We start from the raw sequence: 16,190 nt of genomic DNA, 5'->3' as shown, positions 1-16,190 counted from the left end.
GGGTGTAAAGAATAATGAAAAATGTGCTTTCGCCAAAAAGATATTTTAAAATCTGACACAGCGATTGCATAAATGAGTTCTGTATCTATAATTCTTAAAATAATTGTTATATATTTTGTCAACGTTTGAGTATTTTTGTAAATTCACCGGAAGTTTTTGGTGGGAATACATATTCTGAACATCACGCAGCAATGTAAAAAGCTGTTTTTGGATATAAATATAAACTTGATTGAACAAAACATACATGTATTGTATAACATAATGTCCTAGGAGTGTCATCTGATGAAGATCATCAAAGGTTAGTGCTTCATTTTTGCTGTGTTTTGGGTTTTATTGACATATATGCTTGCTTGGAAAATGGCTGTGTGGTTATTTTGGTCTATGTACTCTCCTAACATAATCTAATGTTTTGCTTTCGCTGTAAAGCCTTTTTGAAATCGGACAACGTGGTTGGATTCAGGAGAGGTTTATCTTTCAAATGGTGTAAAATAGTCGTATGTTTGAGAAAATATAATTGTGGTATTTTAGTTGTTTTTGTATTTCGCACCATGCGATCCCATTGGTTGTTGGCTAGGGGTTCCGCTAGCGGAACGCCTAGATGTAAGAAGTTAATGAAGTGGTGATTAAAAAGCTCAGCCATGTGCTTCTTGTCAGTAACAACCACATCATCAACTTTAAGGGACATGGGCAGGTGTGAGGTGGAGAGTTTATTCTTCAGGTCTTTAACCGTTTTCCAGAACTCCTTGGGGTTAGACCCACAGAGAGAGAACTGCTCCTAAAAGTTACTAACTTTCAATTGATCAATTTTAGGTAATACGCTTCTAGTGTTAACGTGCAGAAAACCCAGGCTTTTACGAGAGCATAAATCAGTGAAACAGATTAGAGCACAAGTCAGAATTGGGGCTAGCAACAGGAGATGGGCCATGGTGTATATGCACATTTCCAGATATCATCAACAGTAATACAATCAAGGCAAGGAAGAGGACAGGGAGAGCTCTGCAGTGTTGATTTATGACATTTGAATGTGCATTAGATGGCAACAAGATCATGCTGTACAGCAATTTCATCAGGTAACATGAATACAAAGCCGGCGAGAGGTGGTTAGAATAGGATGGGAGGCCAAGAGTCTGTGTAACCAATAGAGAGTCAGAGTCCCGAGTGTGGGAACAAACATAGTCTGTCCCACGGTTGGGTAAACAAGAAAGTTCATATTCAACAAAGCATGAAGGAGTCATGTAAAATGTAACAACAAAAAGCAATCTATTACTGTTTCTTTTTTTACTCTATAATTTGTTTACAAGCATGATAGCTGGACTTTTAATTGTTGGTTGACGCAGCTTGTTGGCCATTAGCCAATCGGGATTTCTCAATGAGTTCAAAGCACATGAATTCATCTAAATGGTATTTACGACTTCACAACTGGTAAATTCCCACCTCCCACCTGGTTGCAAACACAGCATTACTAAATATACAGAATTCATTGAGGCAATAGTGTAAATGTGGAAAAGTAATTTAGGCACACTGAGACAAGCATTCAGGTATAGCACCTAAGTCTACCACCGCCCCAAGGCTTCTACACTGCTGTTGACATACGATGACTGTTCACGACAACTGGCAAAACTGCATTGACTAAAGGAATGGCTAAGACCCATTTTGCCCATTCAATTTCACAAGAAATGGCAGTTTGTCAATGTTCATCAATTGTCTTGTCATTCTAAGGCAGACACCGTGTCAACATCCCTTTAATCCTTAGTAACTGTTTTGACCCCAGCACAAAACACCCAATTCCGCCTATTGTAATTTGATAAATAGGAATAATTTTTTTATCAAGGTTTTTCTGTAGACATACTTTAATTACAAGTTATTCATACCACAAGAGGGCGGAGGGGGACCTGTATCAATTATTTTGACCAGTAAGACAGATCATCTGCCTAGATATAGCTATCCATGTACTCACCTAAGATTGTACTTTTCTATACCACGTATCATAAGACAGTGTACAAAACCAAAATTACCTTATTTTTGTGCATATATGCATATTCCAATGCATATACAAATCTTCCAACAAAGTCGACCAAAAAGTCGGCTCTCAGGATCACTTTTAAAGTGAACTGATGTACTTGTGTACTGCCTCTTTAAATAGCAGTCGCTTTAACTACATAAATATGACAGCATTCATATTTACTTCAAAGTTCAGAAAACTAAATGATACTTTAATCGAATTATGGTAAATTAGCTTCTTAGTATTGTGTGTTGAATTTTGGAAAAAACCTGCACATTACATATTTTTTCATTATACAGTACATTAAAATGTACTCAAATTTTGCTAAAATAAGTCTCTTTCGGTCATTTTTCTTTTTCAGATAACATTAATTACATGTCTAATGATGTTTGCATAATAAATAAGTTGTTATTTTGCTATAATTGTTGCTTTTTCAAATAGTTTCTCCTTGGATCAAAGTGAACCATGTTGGTAATCGATGTATGTATGGTAGTGTACTTCAGGTGAGGCATTACTCGCCGTCACTAAACCCTCAGCAGCATCAAGGCCAGGGCCATGAGGCCCAGAGAGGAGCACATTGTGGAGGCTCCCGACGCTGGACGGCCCTGGGTCGTCGCCACCCAGTCGTTGCCAGGCTGGATGTTCCTGAAGACGTTGGTCATCAAGTCAGAGGTGGAGTTGTGGTCAATGTGCACTGTTGTGCTGAAGAGATCAATCTGAGGGGAAAAGGTTAATTAATTACTGGATCATAGACATAAGTGTGACATAAGGTTGGCCCAATGGCTTTATCCACTGGGTACAGACATCAGTTCATCATCTAGTTTCAGTTGAGCTGCCAAGTAACTTGAAATCAACTAAACTTTGAGATAACTGCTCTCCAAGTAAATACATAAATATATCACAAAAACAACTTTGAGGCATGTCATTGCATTCTGGTTAAAAGTTGAATAAAAATGAAAAATTACTGAAATATATGTACAGATTGGGGTATCTTAATTTGATCATCCTGCTGTTGCTTCTACTGTATTCAAGGTTTAAAAAAGTTTTCTAAAGTTTGTGATTTTCATTTCAGACTTGACATTCCCTAACGAAAATTGTAGCAAACCCCTATAAAAAATGTCAAAAATGTCAATCCACATAACAATTCATATTTCCTGTTGCTGCAGGATTATGAACCTGCTGTTTGAAACTGGCTCAAAATTAAGATACAGGATATGAACAGTTGAAGTCGGAAGTTTACATACACTTAGGTTGGAGTCATTAAAACTCGTTTTTCAACCACTCCACACATTTCTTGTTAACAAACTATAGTTTTGGCAAGTCGGTTAGGACATCCACTTTGTGCATGACACAAGTAATTTTTCCAACAATTGTTTACAGATTATGTCACTTATAATTCAAAGCATCACAATTCCAGTGGGTCAGAAGTTTACATAGACTAAGTTGATTGTGCCTTTAAACAGCTTGGAAAATTCCAGAAAATTATGTGATGGCTTTAGAAGCTTCTGAAAGACTAATTGACATCATTTGAGTCAATTGAAGGTGTACCTGTGGATGTATTTCAAGGCCTACCTTCAAACTCAGTGCCTCTTTGCTTGACATCATGATAAAAATCAAAAGAAATCAGCCAAGACCTCATAAGAAAAGTGTTGACCTCCACAATTCTGGTTCATCCTTGGGAGCAGCGCCTGAAGGTACCACGTTCATCTGTACAAACAATAGTACGCAAGTGTAAACACCATGGGACCACGCAGCCGTCATACTGCTCAGGAAGGAGACGCCTTCTGTCTCCTAGAGATGAACGTACTTTGTTGAAAAAAGTGCAAATCAATCCCAGAAGAACAGCAAAGGAGCTTGTGAAGATGCCGGAGGAAACCAGTACAAAAGTATCTATATCCACAGTAAAATGAGTCCTGAAAGGCCGCTCAGCAAGGAAGAAGCCACTGCTCCAAAACTGCAATAAAAAAGCCAGACTATGGTTTGCAACTGCACATGGGGACAAAAACTGTACTTTTTGGAGAAATGTCCTCTGGTCTGATGAAACAAAAATAGAGCTGTTTGGCCATAATGACCATCGTTATGTTTGGAGGAAAAAGAGGGATGCTTGCAAGCTGAAGAACACCATCCCAACCATGAAGCACGGGGGTGGCAGCATCATGTTGTGTGGGTGCTTTGCTGCAGGAGGGACTTATACACTTCACAAAATAAATGGCATCATGAGGCAGGAAAATTATGTTGATATATTGAAGCAACATCTCAAGACATCAGTCAGGAAGTTAAAGCTTGGTCACAAATGGGTCTTCCAAATGGACAATGACCCCAAGCATACTTCCAAATTTGTGGCAAAATGGCTTAAGGACAACAAAGTCAAGTTATTGGAGTGGCCATCACAAAGCCCTGACCAAAATCCCATTTTTGGGCAGAACTGAAAAAGTGTGTGCGAGCAAGGAGGTCTACAAACCTGAATCAGTTACACCAGCTCTGTCAGGAGGAACGGGCCAAAATTCACCCAACTTATTGTGGAAAGCTTGTGGAAGGCTACCTGAAACGTTTGACCCAAGTTAAAACCTCTTGGAGTTGCCCTAGGATAGGGGGCGCCACAGCGCATTTTGAAAAATTCGTGCCCATTTTAAACGGCCTACTACTCAAACTCAGAAGCTAGGATATGCATATAATTAATACTTGTGGATAGAAAACACCCTAAAGGTTCTAAAACTGTTTGAATGGTGTCTGTGAGTATAACAGAACTCATATGGCAGTCAAAACCCCGAGACCGATCGAAACAGGAAGTGGAATTCTGAATTGTGGACTCAACTTCACATCTTTGCCTATTAATCACACCGTGAGCTATGGTTCATTGAGCACTTCCACTAGATGTCCCCAGTCTTTACAAAGTGGTTTGAGCCTTCTACTGTGGAAACTGACAGAATGACACGCTGTTGAAATTGGTCACAGGAGGAGGGCCATCACCATTATGACGCCGGCGGCCCTGTCTACCCCTTCCTGTCGAAACGTTTTGAAACACAATACAATCGTCCCCCTCGAATCTTATTGGCTCTCTTGTTGAAACAGGCCCTGAAGATTTATGTTATACAACGTTTGACATGTTTGAACGAACCTAAATGGGGGAAAAATGTTTTTTTTTCCGAAATTGCTGTCCCGTGACCGACTGAGCATTTGGATTAGCCTTCAGACGCGCTAACAACAACAAGCTAATGGAACATAAAGGATGGACTTTTTCGAACGAAAATACATTTGTTGTGGACCTGGGATTCCTGGAAGTGCTTTCTGATGAAGACAACCAAAGGTAAGGGATTATTGACAATAGTATACAAGATTAGATGTGATATGCGATTGTTCCAAGATGGCGCAGAGCTGTATTTACTAGGTAATTTTCTGAGTATCGCATCCCCTTTTATCGCAAAGTGTGATTACCCAGTAAAGTTATTTTTAAATCTGGTATTACAGGTGCTTTCAAGAGATATTCATCTATAAATCTTAGAATGACAATATTACATTTTAAAAATGTTTTCGAATAGTAATTGAGTAAATTGTAGCACTGTTTCCCGGGATGCATTTGAGGGAAAATAGTTAGTCAACGTTACGTGCCGATGTAAAATGCTGTTTTTATATATAAATATGAACTTTATCGAACAAAAGAATGCATGCATTGTGTAACATGATGTCCTAGGTGTGTCATCTGATGAAGTTTGTAAAAGGTTAGTGCTGCATTTAGCTGTTTTTTGGTTATTTGTGATGCATGTGGTTGGTCGGAAAATGGCTATGTGGTTACTTTTACAATGTACTCCTCTAACATAATCTAATGTTTTGCTTTTCCTGTAAAGGCTTTTTGAAATCGGACAACGTGGTTCGATTCAGGAGAGGTGTATCTATAAAACGATATAATTAAAAAAAAATGTAAAAAAATGTAAAAAATTATTACATTTTGTTATGCTAATGGCGATAGGATTTTTCGCTGAATGTCGAGGCCGCACAGGGGTTAAACAATTCAAAGGCAATGCTACCAAATACTAATTGAGTCTATGTAAACGTCTGACCCAGTGGGAATGTGATGAAATAAATCAAAGCTGAAATAAATAATTCTCTCTACTATTATTCTGACATTTCACATTCTTAAAATAAAGTGGTGATCCTAACTGACCTAAAACAGGGAATTTTAAACTAGGATTAAATGTCAGGAATTGTGAAAAACCGAGTTTAAATGTATTTGCCTAAGGTGTATGTAAACATCCAACTTCAACTGTATGTACATGAATTATTGCAGAGTCAATTAATACATCACATATTAATTATTTTTTGTTGTACCACCCCAGTGGATAGTGCATGCTCTCCCTTCTTGTGTAATCACTTATAAGGCTCATTTTGGGTAATTTTTAGGAATCATTACTTTTATAATATTTCAAAAGCAGAATGGATCTTGCACTTAAAGATATTTGAATACAGTCCATGTTTCTTGTCGTAGCTATGTTTATTTCCTGGTAAGTAGAAATTGTATTCAGTTTATTGTGAAATTGTTGCACAAACTCACCAAATCCTGGCTGACTTTGATAGGGTCCCTGAACACGGTCCAAACCACAGCCTCGTTGCAGTTTGGAGTGGTCAGGGAGCCAAGGTAACGGTAGTATTTGGTACGGTCCACCCCTTCCAGGAGCTCATCCAATGAAATAGCATGAGTAATGTTTATATACTCATCTGGAGGAAGAGAAAGATTAAACGTATACCAAAATAATATGGTACTGAAATGGAACAAGAAAATTACAAATGTTGAATTCAAAGAGAAAAATTCAACCCAACTCCTCTTCAAACTTTATTTCGAGGAAGTAGTTCTTGATCAAATCAGAACCAGTTAAATCTCTCCTCTCACCTTTTAGTGTGATGTTGGCCAAGTATGATGTCAGAGTATTCCAGGCTGCTGGTGAACCAGTCACATTACTCGGCATGGCCTTTTGGAACAAGATTGACTTTATAAACAAAAACAGCAATAAAACACTGAAATGCCCAATCTACAGTGGAAAAATTGATGCCATTTCTAAGTAGGTTAAACCATCCACTCACCTTTATGAAGAAGCCAAGAACAGCGAGGCCCGTGCCGTCTGCAACAGCCGCGGTCGTATTACCATTGAGCGAAGACTTGGCATTTACTATGTGCAACTGAAAGGTGAAGCATAACAGATGATCTATAAAAGTTATCTGAATCGATTGGAAAATTAAAACGTTGGAATGATACATTTAAAAAAGGTAGACTACAATCTGCCATATTTACAGCTGTTCAAAATAAATATGCCCCCTGATTCTTGAGGAATAGAACGTATAAATGCCTCATGAGCTCAGTACAACAGTGGACTATTGCACCATTTATGAATTTGAGAGTGGTTACATTTCCCCATCTGTCAGCTTTATAATAAACCAAGTGGCAGGGATGCAGTTTGGACTAAGGCTTAATGAAGACCTTGTCATTGATCCATTGCAGTGTGGTGTGTGTGCATCAGTATGAGAAGTGTCACCCAATGATAAATGGGCTACATTCAGATTCTTAACCCTTCTCCCAAAGTGTACTAATACATTTCCCCTCATGAATTTAAAAGGAATGGATTAGTGCTTGGAATATGGTGGAATCTCCCTCCAGCCATGCTTGCACAAATCCAAGAAGTGGGAGTGTGGAAGGGAGGGGGCATAATTCTGGAGAAGGTTAGAGAATCAGAACGCAGCAATGTTGTGTTGAACCTTTCCATACCTCCATGGGGTAGCGTGTTCCATCCACTGTGTGCTCCGTCCCAGGGACTGAGGTACCATTCCCCCAGTGGAGGTGAAACTGCAGGCTGTCATAGGCCTCTGACAGGGCCCCACCTGTAACCTGGACACCACTCGTGAGCGTCACTTTGACTGAAAGAAAGAGAGGAGGAACAATAGGAGAGGAATTGGTTACATTTCGAGAATTAAGGTTCCTGGTTTAGTACATACATTTTCCTCAAGTGGGACTTTGTGTGTATGGATTGAGAAAGCAAGGGATCCATCCATTCTCCTCACCAGTTTTGCCAGTGTTCTTGATCTTGTTCATTGTGGAGTTGTCTCCGTATTTGGTGAAGGTGAAGGCAGTCAGGGTTTCATCGCCCACTGCCGATGCAGAGACGATGTTGATGGGAGACTGACGGGATCCGTTGCAATGTTCAGTGACAATGGTTGACCAAGTGGTGTCATCTTAACATGGAATCAATCATACCATGGTGTCAATGTACCGTCGATTTATAAGGGTCATATAATATGCTAATACATAAATTCTATAGTCTATTATTCACTGCCATCGCAATCACTTCAATTTGTGAGTACAAATTACACTGTAACCAGGGGGTAAAACCAATACTTACCACAACTAGGATCATGGTAACACCACGCTGTTAAAATTGAAGAAGGGAAAAAGTTATGCAGTCACAACATTGATAGAAGAGTCACAGTCCAACAAAATAATAGAATAATCACTTACAACCGCCTGCAGCACTGTATGTAGTGGGGACAAAGAGTGTCGCAATGATAACCACAAGTCCATTCATCTGAAAGCGAGATAAAGGAAATTATGAATGGAGAGACCACTAAGCACCGACCGACGTTGGAAGTCCATGGATGTTGAAAAGTGGTTGAAATTTGGTCAGTCCGCCCTGGCCTTGATTTCAACATCCCACAAATGTAGATTTTTAGTTGACGATCTTATCTAGAGCAACTTAGTCAGGGAATTCAACTAAGGTAGATAAACAACCACATTTCATTGTCACGCCCTGACCATAGAGAGCCCTTGGTTCTCTATGGTGTTTAGGTCAGGGCGTGACTAGGGGGTGTTCTAGTCATTGTATTTCTATGTTGGTGCTCTTGGTATGGTTCCCAAGAGGCAGCTGATGTTCGTTGTCTCTAATTGGGGATCATACTTAAGTTCTCCATTGTTTCCACCTGCTTTGTGGGATATTGTTTTGCGTATGTGCATGTAGCACCACTACTTTCACGTTTAGTTGTTGGTTTGTTGTTTTGTAGAAGTTTCACTGTTTATTAAAAGATGTGGAACTCGAATCACGCTGCGCCTTCGTCCGCTCTGTACGACGATCGTGACATTCATAGTCATAGCGAGTAGGGGTGTTAACCCGATGTTCTGGCTACAGATGTAGGATCTTAATTTGACACAGTTTGCGACAGCAGGAAAATAATCCTGCAGCAACAGGAAATGCGAATTATAATGTGGATTATTGTGTTATTTATCGTTTTTTTCATCATCATCATAATCTGTAAATTATCAACCTGGCCCCGTTTCTATCATTGCCACGTAATTATCCCCCTCATTCCTAATTGGCATATATCACTCCTCACTTCTCCACCTGATAGCTGATATGTGTTGAGCGTTCTGACACAAGTGGTTGCCTGCATCATCCATGTGGGTACTACAAATTGGTGGTGGATGAGGTTAGCTCTTTGAGCATCCGGAAAGGCGCTATATAAATGCAATTCGTTAAAATGATTTTGTTATTACAGCAAGTAAAACGTTTCTATAACCTTTTACTGAGAATGTTGTTGTAGTTGAAATGTTGGGTTGGTTCTGATGCTTTTGAAAAAAGCTAACATAAGTGCAAGTGACAGTTGGGAGCAATTAAAAATATTCCATAGTGCAATCTTATTTTTTTATATATTTTTACATGACTGGAGATCCTAACCTCACACTCTATACAATTCATTCCTTGGTAAATTACTAGGCAGCCTGAAAACAAACAAATAATGTATTAGCCCAGCAAAATAAATGAGATGTGCACCACTTAAAACATGTTGGGCTCTATTTTCGGCTCGCGGTAAGGAGGCGCAAGTGTCAAATGGACATTATAGTTTGCAATTTCGTTAAGTAAAAACTTGCACACTGGCATTTTCCAGCCTGAACGCCAGGTTCGGAAATTTAGCTGTCTAACATCAGCTCACTTGCTCTGAGGGAGAGGGGTGGCAATATTTGAGGTGTGTCCTTAAAAACTGACGCAAAGGTGCCATTTTCATGCAGCGCTAATGGGAAGTTAAGACCCACAAAAAGCCGGTCTTAACCGTACCGCAGTTCATAATACCGAGGTAAAGACAGATTCACGTTGTATATTCAACTTATATTTGCCTGTAGTTTTCCTTACATCCACAAACAGCAGTTAGGGACCGTCAACATAGTGACAAATCAAAATTTTCACATTTCAATAGCTCTTAAATCATTACTCCTAAAACGTTCAAAAACTGGTTCTAGCTAAGCCGATGGCATAGACACACATTGCACACACTTTTTTTGTCGGTTTACATCTCAAACTATTTTAAATTATTTATTTAAATTTGTGAGATTCAATAGCACCTTGGTCATGTGACCCACACAGGGAAGTCAGGAACCAATACACGCAGTCAGTCAGGAAAGCAAAGGCTAGCTTTTACAAACAGAAATTTGCATCCTGCAGCTCTAACTCCAAAAAGTTGTGTGACACTGTAAAGTCCATGGAGAATAAGAGCACCTCCTCCCAGCTGCCCACTGCACTGAGGCTAGGTAACACTGTCACCACCGATAAATCCACGATAATCGAGAATTTCAATAAGCATTTCTCTACGGCTGGCCATGCTTTCCTCCTGGCTACCCCAACCCCAGAAAACAGCCCCGCACCCCCCGTTTCTCTTTCACCCAAATCTAGATAGCAGATGTTCTGAAAGAGCTGCAAAACCTGGACCTGTACAAATCAGCTGGGCTAGACATCCTGGACCCTCTTTCTAAAATTATCCGCCGCCATTGTTGCAACCCCTATTACCAGTCTGTTCAACCTCTCTTTCGTATCGTTCGAGATCCCTAAAGATTGGATAGCTGCCGCGGTCATCCCCCTCTTCAAAGGGGGTGACAATCTAGACCCAAACTGTTATAGTTCACCAACTACTTCTCAGATAGAGTTCAGTGTGTCAAATTGGAGGGCCTGTTGTCCGGACCTCTGGCAGTCTCTATGGGGGTACCACAGGGTTCAATTCTTGGGCCGATTCTTTTCTTTGTATATATCAACGATGTTGCTCTTGCTGCGGGTGATTCCCTGATCCACCTCTACGCAGGCGATACCATTCTGTATACATCTGACCCTTCTTTGGACACTGTTAACTAACCTCCAAACGAGCTTCAATGCCATACAACACTCCTTCCGTGGCCTCCAACTGCTCTTAAAAGCTAGTAAAACCAAATGCATGCTTTTCAACCGTTCGCTTTCCGCACCCGCCCGCCTGACTAGCATCACTACTCTGGACTGTTCTGACTTAGAATATGTGGGCAACTACAAATGCCTAGGTGTCTGGCTAGACTGTAAACTCTCCTTCCAGACTCATATTAAACATCTCCAATCCAAAATTAAATGTAGAATTGGCTTCCTATTTCGCAACAAAGCCTCCTTCACTCACACCGCCAAACATACCCTCGTAAAACTGACTATACTACCGATCCTCTACTTCGGCGATGTCATTTACAAAATAGCTTCCAATACTCTACTCAGCAAACTGGATGCAGTCTATCACAGTGCCATCCATTTTGTCACCAAAGCCCCTTATTCCACCCACCACTGCAACCTGTATGCTCTAGTTGGCTGGCCCTCGCTACATATTCGTCGCCAGACCGACTGGCTCCAGGTCATCTATAAGTCTACGCTAAGTAAAGCTTCGCCTTATCTCAGCTCAATGGTCACGATAACAATACCCACCCGTAGCACGCGCTCCAGCAGGTACATCTCACTGGGCATCCCTAAAGCCAACACCTCCTTTGGCCACCTTTCCTTCCAGTTTTCTGCTGCCAATGACTGGAACGAATTGAAAAAAATATATAAAAAAATTAAATAAAAATTAGCTAATTTTTTTATTTTTTTTTTATAATAAAATCACTGAAGCTGGAGACCTAAATTTCCCTCACTAACTTTAAACATCAGCTATCTGAGCAGCTAACCGATTGCTGCAGCTGTACATAGCCCATCTGTAAATAGCCCACCCAATCTACCTACCTTTTCTGCTCTTTTGCACACCAGCGTTTCTACTTGCACATCATCATCTGCTATTTATCACTCCAGTGTTAATTTGCTAAACTGTAGTTACTTCGCTACTATGGCTTTTTTTTCCTTTTTTGTATTGTGTTATTGACTGTATGTTTGTTTATTCCATGTGTAACTCTGTTTTTTGTTGTGTCGCACTGCTTTGCTTTATCTTGGCCAGGTCGCAGTTGTAAATGATAACTTGTTCTCAACTAGCTTACCTGGTTAAATAAAGGTAAAATTAAATTAAAAGAAACACCTCAAACAAGGTTCATAATGTACACTCACTGGGCCTACACATTGGACATCCTTTTTTTGTCCATTTGCATCTCATGAGATTTTACATACATTTTTCAAATGTTCTAATTTCAAAAGCTCCTTGGTCATGTGACCTACTGGACTCAACCAACGTTCAGAATGTCCACTGACTACCCTTCTATATTGTACACCCTTTAGTTTGTCAAATTTAATCTCACGCGGTTATACATTAATTTTTTTACTTTTTACATTTCAATAGTTCCCTGTTCATGTGACCTAGAACCCTCAAACTACTTTCAGAATATCCTCTGACAAGCCTTTTACATGTTAGTCCATTTTTGTTAGTCCATTTTAATCTCACACGATTTTACATTAATTGCCTGCTCTGTTCCCCTGAAGGACAGTGTCACTCACGCACCTATTCATTTGGGCCTATAGCCAGGCCCCCATTGACCTGGTGACCTCTGACTCCAGGTCTCTAGGCCTACACTCCCTGCCTGCCTGCCTGCCCTCTCCCTGGAACTGAGAGTGTATAGCTTACTCCCTGGAACTACAGACCTCCTGGCCTACACACCTACTCTCCCTACCCGGTCGACAACCCGGTCAACACCGGTCAACATCTCACTGGGCGTCACCCACCCTCGCATCCCGGCCGGGGCTCAGCCTTCTCCATAACCTTGCCCACCAGGCGAACCGTGGCAACCAAACTTAAGCACCCCTCCCCGGACACTAAGATGTCTATATTTCCATTGTCAGGAACCACATGCACCTGGTAACCTGAAACAGGCTCTGTGCACCTGGTTACCCTGAAACAGGCTCTGTGCACCTGGTTACCCAAAACAGTCTCTGTGCACCTGGTGACCCACCACACGGGAGCCCCTTGGCAGCCTAGACTAAGTCTCTGAGTGAGGCTCCCAAGGGGCTCCCGTGTGGCGAAGCTGTCCAAGCCAATGCATCTCAGTGCAAGACCTGTCACTGCAGTACCTGGTTTGAAACCAGGCTGCATCACATCCGGCCATGAATGGAGTCCCACAGGGCTGCGCACAATTGGCCCAGCGTCATCCGGGTTTGGCCAGGGTAGGCTGTCATTGTAAATAAGAATTTGTTCTTAACTGACTTACCTAGTTAAATAAAGATTAAATTAAATAAAAAATGTCAATCCCCACTCCAACCTCCATGGCCCCTGTGTTCGGACACCCCTGCTCAGACTCTGAGTGCCCCCCATATTGAAGCAATGCAGTTAGAACAATGTGGAATACAAATATGTTCAACATATTTTTCAAATATGGGGCAGGCTATTTAAGAACTAGGCTATAACAGACTAACATTCAAATTGAAGTTGATGACAATGCAATACATAAAATACAATAAATAAACAAATGGAAGAAACCACATATTTAGCCATGGAGCATGTAATGATTGGCCAGCCAGTGACGGACCAAGCCTCGACACACCCACAACTTGTTTATTCATAAAAACCCAGACCTTTCACGCCACTGCCAGCATCTGCGCACATAAAATTAAAATAGCACACATACAGTATATCTGACACACCTCCAAACCTACTGTATAGCCCTACCACCAGCACTTAGATTTACTATTGCGTTAGTTTTGTGAAAATTGAACCCATCATATCTTAAAAGCAGGGCATATTGTGGCATCAATGCCAGAATGAACTTACCTTGAAGCCGCACCCGTCTTCACCTGTCCGTCCTGTGCGCTCAGCCTCCCATCCTTCCTCATTTTATTCAGTCGCACACCTCAACTAGGTAAACTAAACACGCCTCCTTTGATCACCGTGGGGGGGGGGTAGGTATGTTGAGGCTTCTTTCACCTGGGCCAACTTTAGAGCAGGCTCAACCCTTTAACCTGTGGTGCCACCTCTGCCAGGGGGGTTTCAAGTTCAGGGTTCAAATTGTGGGTTAAAAGTTATGTAGTAGGCCTACGGTAAAAAAAAAAAAAAAAGGCACTCAGGCAGAAGGCAGAAAGGCAGAAAGTTAGCTGAGTTTTGCATGGAAATGTGTGCAGTTCCTGTTGCAATAACAGTCATTCAAGACTAACTGGGACCTTAATTGTAGGTAGTCCTCATAGCAGCATAACCAGTCAACCTAAATAAAGTGACATGATTCAACAGTAGGCTATTTGGGACACAGTTCATCATAGTGTTTTAAACAACACAACCGCTTCAGACAAAATACATCCACAATGGCACTTTATTTGCAACCTGACAGAGACAAACTAAATAGATGAATATAGATTAAGGGAATCTCTTCACACCCCTTGACACCCTACTGGATAAAAGCATGTTTGCTCTCTTCAGAAGAACTGTCCAGCTTCAAAGGAAGCAATCCTTTCTCCTTTCCTCTCTTTTTCTATTGAGAAGAAAATAGCATGTTGTTAATTCTTCTTTCTCACTATGCCGAGAATGTTCCAAAGCCAAGATACTATCCTACTATGCAAAATAACCACAGGACAAGCACACTCTCACCAAGCTGTAAGAAACATGGTTCTCAGAACTTTATGTCCTAGCTGGGTTGTCTCTCCACCTTTTCCATTGAAGTACAACCTACACCACTCACTTATATAAACTGTGGGGAGAATTGAAATAACATATTGAAATAGAAACAAGGAAACCCAGGCAGACACCATTATATGCCAAGTGAATCAATCATCCCTGAGATTTTTATGAGAAAAATGGTTCTCGGCTGAGATTAGTAGATCCTATTGAAAATGCATGTCAGTACGTACTGCCACGTCATCTTATTATTTATGATCCATTGCAATAATCTGAGTCATTGTCAGGGCAGATAGTGTTAAACCCTCAGTACAGTGTCTCAGACTTCATTAAAAACAAGAGCATACTGTTAGCCCAGGGCACAAGGCAGATACATCAGACACCCACTTTCCATATTCCATAACTTGAATGACATTTTGGTTACGTTGTTAGTCATTCTTTTCAGATTACTAACAAGGTGTCTGCAACTAAAATGTACTACAGTATTTAATCCTTGGTTGGCAAATATAGCCCCAAGTTACGGAGTTTGCTACCAATGATGAATGTAAACTAAGCCAGAACATGACGTCAATAAAAAATGTCAATGTACTTGAGAGGTATGATTGATAAATTCATTGTAGCGTGATCAATACATTGGCCATAGTGACTGCTCATATTTCTGTGTTGTAGCTTGGCTGACAAAACTCACATAGTACACAGTGAGGGAGAGCTGATGTGTTTTTCATTTTCAAAATGTACTACAGTATTTAATCCATGGTTGGCAAATGTCCCAGGTTACAGAGTTTGTTACCAATGATGACTGTAAACTAAGCCAGAGAGTGCCAAACATTAGTACAGTTTCTCCTGACTACAAAGTCCCTCTAGTTATCATGACTGACAACTTGGGGCAAAATAAATCCAATAGATGATTATTATTATTATTATTATTATACCATACAAAATCATTACATAATCCACCACTGTATAACTTGTTTCAGGTAAAGTATACACATTTTTGTATCATAATTTTATAATACATTTTGGGGATAACCAAAAAAAAGTACAAATTAAATATGATTTTCAAAATGAAATATATATTTATTTAGGTGGAAATTGGATCATTAAACAGCAACACAAATAAATGCTAAAAATACATTTCATAAATATCCAATCTTCATAACACCTCCATCTTCCAAAATAACCTCCACTTGCAGTTCTCGCTATTTCTGTTCACCCATCCATTTCTTCCCCTCACTTTCTTCAATACCGTCATAGGTCATAGGGGTAGGTAGATACATTGTTAAAAATGATTCACATTGCATTATAAAAACACTCAATCTCATAGTCATACTCAATATTTAGTGATTAAGTCTTT

General features: G+C 40.3%; 1 protein-coding gene across 1 annotated transcript; it reads right to left on the bottom strand.

Moving 5' to 3' along the window:
* Window positions 1-1,267: 1,267 nt before the first annotated feature.
* LOC115157358 (carbonic anhydrase 4-like) lies at window positions 1,268-14,046 on the bottom strand. Its single transcript, XM_029705545.1, has 9 exons — window positions 14,003-14,046; window positions 8,505-8,571; window positions 8,389-8,415; window positions 8,051-8,221; window positions 7,758-7,906; window positions 7,079-7,174; window positions 6,888-6,966; window positions 6,552-6,715; window positions 1,268-2,718 (listed from the first exon to the last, which is right to left on the bottom strand). Exons 2-9 carry the CDS (start codon window positions 8,569-8,571, stop codon window positions 2,527-2,529), a joined length of 945 nt encoding a protein of 314 aa, XP_029561405.1. The 5' UTR covers window positions 14,003-14,046; the 3' UTR covers window positions 1,268-2,526.
* Window positions 14,047-16,190: the final 2,144 nt, after the last annotated feature.

This window comes from Salmo trutta, chromosome 21 (assembly GCF_901001165.1).
Source record: "Salmo trutta chromosome 21, fSalTru1.1, whole genome shotgun sequence".
Classification (NCBI taxonomy): Eukaryota; Metazoa; Chordata; class Actinopteri; order Salmoniformes; family Salmonidae; genus Salmo; species Salmo trutta.
This window is presented reverse-complemented; position numbering and strand designations above follow the sequence as displayed.

Excerpts from the sequence above, each read along its gene's own strand:
- LOC115157358 (XM_029705545.1), bottom strand. The coding sequence starts at position 8,571 with ATGAATGGACTTGTGGTTATCATTGCGACACTCTTTGTCCCCACTACA. Across the intron at positions 6,967-7,078 it reads TTCTTGGCTTCTTCATAAAG|GCCATGCCGAGTAATGTGAC; the intron begins GTGAGTGGATGG and ends TTGTTCCAAAAG. Across the intron at positions 2,719-6,551 it reads TCAAAGTCAGCCAGGATTTG|ATTGATCTCTTCAGCACAAC; the intron begins GTGAGTTTGTGC and ends TTTTCCCCTCAG.